Raw genomic sequence first — 6000 nt, forward strand, 5'->3', positions numbered from 1 at the left:
AGCACTTAGCTTAAAGTCTGCAAAGCAGAGAATCATGATGGGGAGAATTATGACGATGGGGAGATGTTAGAATAATTTACAAATATTGGCATTTACAAAGCTGTTAGTTATCTCATGATTATATCAACTCTCTAAAGTGGGTGCTGTTATCTGCTTTATTCAAAGACATTAAGAGACTTGGTCCGAGCAATCACAGTAAGTAGCCGAGCTGAAACTGAAATCTTGTAATTTAATTCTTCAGACTGAAAATCTCATCTTCTGAGATAGTAGTGTTTTTCAGACTGTTCTGTTGATTCTGAGGATTCTGCAGAGGTAACCAAGGTGAGGGCTTGGGAATGGGGAGCCTCATCCCTTCTAGGCCACACTCCATCCCAGCTTCATTCCATCAGAGTTGCTCAGTTTTAAATATTATAGGCCAGGCACCATGGCTCACCCCTGTGGCCCCACTACTCAGGAGGCTGAGGTTGGAGGATTGCTTGAGCCCAGGGGTTGAGTTTACAGTAAGTTGTGTTTGTGCCACTGCACTTAAGCCTGGGCAACAGAGGGAGACCCTATCTCAAAAAAAGGTGGGGGTTATACACACGATTCCTTTGAATGAATTGTTTTGTCGTGTAAAAAATCAGTTGGATTAGGAGCAGCAGAATTCTAATTTCAGTATTGTCAGTTAGTGACTGTAGGCAAGCTTGGTCCTATGAAATGGGAAAGTTAGTCTTAGATAACTTTCAGATTTATTTTTGCCATAGTCCAGTCCATTTAAAAAGTTTTTTAAATTATTTTTAGAGATGGGGTCTTGCTATGTTGTCCAGGCTGGTCTCTTATCATGTGGAAATAGTTGATTTAACATTCCATGCCAGTTCTTCAGTCAAGTCTGTGTTTATATCCTTTAGGCAGAATGAGAATGTTTTGGTGTGTGTATGTTTTATTCTAGTAGCTGAAGTTAAGGCAGGATGAAACACAATCATACAGCCAAACACTAGCCCAGCTTCCTACCCCTCCCAGGGCTCCCTTTCCCTTCTATCTCTGACCAAAAAATAAGCCCTCGAAAGGTTTTTAAAAAATAATCTTTTTCCTCTATATTTTAATATTTTAGGAACAAGTTCCAGTTCCAGTCTACCACCCAACACCTAGCCAGACTCGGCTAGCAACTCAGCTGACTGAAGAGGAACAAATTAGGATAGCTCAAAGAATAGGCCTTATACAACATCTGCCTAAAGGAGTTTATGACCCTGGAAGAGATGGATCAGAAAAAAAGATCCGGGAGTAAGTTTTAATTAATTTGTACATTTCAAAGTTTTATTTTCAGATTGCTTTTGAAAAATTTGCCTTTTCTCCTGCACTTTAGAAAGTCAGACATTTAATATATTGAAACACTTCGCTTAATGCAAGAGAATGTTTAATTTTTTTTCATAGCTCTATTACTGGCTATTAGCAAGAGAATGTTATGTAGTAATTAAGAATGTTCACAGGCCGGGCACAGTGGCTTATGCCTGTAATCCCAGCACTTTGGGAGGCTGAGGTGGGGGGATCACTTGAGGCCAGGAGTTCAAGACCAACCTGGCCAACATGGTGAAACCTCATCTCTACTAAAAATACGAAAATTAGCCAGGCATGGTGGCACGCGCCTATAATCCCAGCTATTTGGGAGGCTGAGGTGGGAGAATCACTTGAAACTCTGTCTCAAAAAATAAAATAAAATAAAATAAAATAAAATAAAATAAAATAAAATAAAATAAAATAAAAAATAAAATAAAATAAAATAAAATAAAATAAAATAAAATAATCAAATAGAAAGTTAATGTTAATGAAGAGAGCTTTAACTACAGCAACCCAGTAAGTAGGCTGAAATTAGTGTTTCTGTTTTTACAGTTATTAAAATGAAAATTATCTTACTCTAGGATTACTCTAAATAGCACAAGGAAACAAAGTTGGCTGAAGTTAGTGTTTCTATTTTACAGTTATTAAAATGAAAATTGTCTCAGTCCAGGATTACGCTAAATAGTGTGAGAAAACAAAGTTGATCTAACTGATGCTTTCCTACCTAAAATAATCCCATTCTCTTTCAGGTGTCTGCTATAATATGTAGCTGTTTACAAGCACAGCAGTAGACTTGATCCATATGTAATCCATTTCTCTGTTGATTGCTCCTAAGTCCTGCAAATTCTCAGGGGATTGAAATAAGAGCCTGTGGACAGATCAACATTAGGAAAAAATTCAATTTGCATGCTTTGGTGATAAGATGACAACAAGCAAAGCATTCTGATGTGTTGCTCAGATTAACACTGTCTTTAATGGGATTTAAAGAGTTTTCTGAATAGGACACTTCTGAAAATGCCTTCTGATTTCTCTCCATTGCTCCCAACAGGTGTGTGATCTGTATGATGGACTTTGTTTATGGGGACCCAATTCGATTTCTGCCGTGCATGCACATCTATCACCTGGACTGTATAGATGACTGGTTGATGAGATCCTTCACGTGCCCCTCCTGCATGGAGCCAGTTGATGCAGCACTGCTTTCATCCTATGAGACTAATTGAGCCAGGGTCTCTCATCTGACTTCAAGTGAACCACCATTTTGGTGGTTTTGATCTTTTGTCACTGAGCCCAAAGAGCCAGGGATTAGGAATTAAGATCATGCACAAAAGTTTCCTTAAAATTCCTGGATGGCTGCAGATGTTGGGGGGAAAAGTACGTGATATTTTAGAAACTTAGTGGGAAAAGTAGGATGGTATTTTTATGTAAAGCCTTGACCCAATGTTTAAAAATATAATTGTATTTAGGTCTTGTTATTGCTCCAGTACATAGGAATTGTGTAAAGTGTTACAGCAGCTGTATTTGTTTAAATTGTGTGTATTGAAGATTAGGAAAAAGATAGTAGTTATTTTTCCTAAATGAAATAACTTTCGTCTCTTCCCCTTCCCCACCCAAATTCTTTTCTGAAGTTGCTGGCATTTGGGTCAAGGTTTTATTAAAAGCTACATTTTATAACACTGGCACACACAAAAAAGTAGTTTTAAGCTTGTTTGCACAGTTCTTTTTTTCCATTGGAAATGGAATTCATTGCCTTAGGTCTTTTTAAATAGTGTATTATTATCGTTGGGGCTGGCTCTATGCTTGAAAACCAGTTTATTTATAACCTGTTATAAGTGCTATATTCTGTTTGCAGTTAGGAAATGCAGAATTCAAAGTGATCTCCTAGCTTGTAAGCAAACTGAGATGCACTATCCCTTTTCTATAAAAAATAAGTTAATGTGTCAAGAAAGCAACTCTATTAAAGTGGGGTTCAATATTACCCTTTCCTATGTGTTTTATCTAATTATTTTGGTTGTTAATATGGTGATAATGGAAAGTCAACTTAAATTTTAAATATTAAGAATTCTGATTTATTGAGATTGAATTATGCCACCACATTTATGTAAAAATGAAGATGGCACCGTGGTGAGACCTAATGAGAAATAGTTACTCAGTTGTAAAAATTTTGATTTATTCTCTTTCTTCTGACCTCCTTCCGTCTTGTCTTGAACCATAGCAAAAGGATACTGCATCTCTCATTACTGTAGTGCTGAGGTTATTGAAGTTATATAAAACACATCTCAGTCTCTGTTTCTTGGAAAGGTATCTATTACATCCTGCTAGCTGACTGACAAAACTAAGCAGGGAGAATAAAGATAATTGTATTTTATGTTTTGCACACAAACTTAGAATTTGTATAACCATATGACTTCATAGTTGTGATCTCAAAAAAGAAGGAATTTCTCCTTTGTTTCTTGCAGTTAATGTAAGAATACTTTAAATCTCTAAGCTTCTGAAGTGGTAGAGGTAGAGATGGTCTAGTAAAGATGTAGTAGTAATGTTTTATCCATTTAGCATGTGTTTATTTTTTCATATGTACTCAAAGGTGACTTATTGGTTCACCTCAGTGATATTACAGCTAAAAAAAATCATTCGTTAGCAAAAGGAAAAGTGGTCTCAACCTAATATCAGAAGTGTTTCTTATTATTATTTTATATTGAGTTGAATATTGAACTCTAACACTTTTCTACATACAAAACACAGTGTCATGAAGGTTATTCATAATTGCATTATAGAGGAATGTAGTATGTCATAAGTACTTCGTAAAGATTTGACATTCAACTGTAGTATCCATATGTTGCTTAAATTTCCTTATGAGCCCCATGATGGAAAGACTTAAAGATGAATTTGACAAAAATTGAAAGAAATTAGATTATCAGGTTCTGTTAAATTGTTACGTGTATCTTGCTTAAATTTCTGTTTATTAATTTATATCCACCCAATTACATAAAGCAAATTTGGAGGAAACAACTGAAGTTGTGCAATATTTTCTGATAATTGGTTTTTTTATTCTTGTGTTTTCTACTTAAACATAATGTCTATGTCATCAAGTATTATAGTCAGACTTTCTTTTTTTCTAGATTGTTAAAATTGGCAAATGAACTTTTTTTAAAAGCATCTTCCATGTTGCAGTTAGTCTTTCTTTTCATTACAGGTCTTTCACAGAAGTTTGGTGGTAATATTGAAAGAACTAGCATTGGGCAGAATGTGTCTTTTTTTAGGCACTTTGTATTCTCAACGTACGATGTTAAGAACCATCAATTTTGACTTTTAGTAAGTTGTTAAAGTTATAATACAGCTGTGAAGGGCTAAAGTTAGAGTTGATTACGTAAGTATTCCCCATATAATCTTTTAAAAAGTTGTGTATGATTATTTTAAAATATCTCTCTCTCTCTCTCTCTCTATATATATATATATACCTGTGGGAAGTATTTTTTATTGTTTGGCATTTAATATCATTTAATCATATACTTGGGCTTGATAGCACCAAAGTTTCTAAAACCAAACAATAGCTGTAATCTCTTGATTTAGATATGGGCAAGATATGTTCAAGCTTGGCTGTGGGATTTAAAATTTCTGAAAAGCCTAACCAGGAAGAAACAAAAGAATCTTACCCTTTTGAATGCAAAACCTAACAAGTTGAAATACTTTGAGATATTTGTAGTTTAGCTAACACAAACTTTTAAAAAATTCTGTGAGTTTCTTGATAGGGAATCTCCTCAGTCGGTACTAGAAGACTCGCCCCCTACTATTGGTGTTTATCATGTGATATAAAACAGTATGATTTCACGCAATAGTAAGCATTGAGGTAACAGATCACATGCTTACAAATCTTCTTCATAAGCATTCATTTTTAAAAAGGAGCAACACTTAATAAAGTACAGTAATCCCCCTTATCCACGGTTTCTGCCATTTCACATACCCACACACTACGGTGCAAAAAGGTATTTTGAGAGTGAGATACCACTCACATAATTTTTTTTTTTTTTTTTTTTTTGAGACGGAGTTTCGCTCTTGTTGCCCAGGCTGGAGTGCAATGGCACAATCTCGGCTCACTGCAACCTCTGTCTCCTGGGTTCAAGCAATTATCCCACCTCAGCCTCCTGAGTAGCTGGGATTACAGGCGTGTGCCACCATGCCCGGCTAATTTTGTATTTTTAGTAGAGATGGGGTTTCTCCATGTTGGTCAGGCTGGTCTTGAACTCCTGACCTCAGGTGATCCGCCCGTCTCAGCCTCCCAAAGTGCTGGGATTACAGGCGTGGGCCACTGCACCCAGCCTTGCGTAACTTTTATTACAACCTATTGTTATAACTTTTGTAAATACAGTTTTTAAAAAACACTTAATCTTGGCCGGGCATGGTGGCTCACACCTGTAATCCCACCACTTCGGGAGGCCAAGGCAGTTGGATCACTTGAGGTCAGGAGTTTGAGACCAGCCTGGCCAACATGGTGAACCCCGTCTCTACTAAAAAGACAAAGATTAGCCAGGCATGGTGGTGCACACTTGTAATCCCAACTACTTGGAAGCCTGAGGCAGGAGAATCACTTGAACCCGGAAGGCGGAGGTTGCAGTGAGCTGAGATCGCACCACCGCACTCCAGCCTGGACAACAGAGTGAGACTCTGTCTCAAAAGAAAAAGACAAAAACT

General features: G+C 36.7%; 1 protein-coding gene across 1 annotated transcript in view; it reads left to right on the top strand.

Annotated features, from left to right (window-relative positions):
- Nucleotides 1–4459, top strand: part of RNF11 (ring finger protein 11) — a 35738-nt gene extending 31279 nt beyond the window's left edge. Inside the window, exons 2-3 of the mRNA XM_030823896.1 lie at nt 1091–1260; nt 2363–4459. Coding sequence (XP_030679756.1) covers nt 1091–1260; nt 2363–2534 — 342 coding nt within the window. The 3' untranslated portion in view covers nt 2535–4459. The remainder of the gene's footprint in view (nt 1–1090; nt 1261–2362) is intronic.
- The last annotated feature ends 1541 nt before the right edge of the window (nt 4460–6000 follow it).

This window comes from Nomascus leucogenys, chromosome 12, assembly GCF_006542625.1.
Source record: "Nomascus leucogenys isolate Asia chromosome 12, Asia_NLE_v1, whole genome shotgun sequence".
Lineage (NCBI taxonomy): Eukaryota > Metazoa > Chordata > Mammalia > Primates > Hylobatidae > Nomascus > Nomascus leucogenys.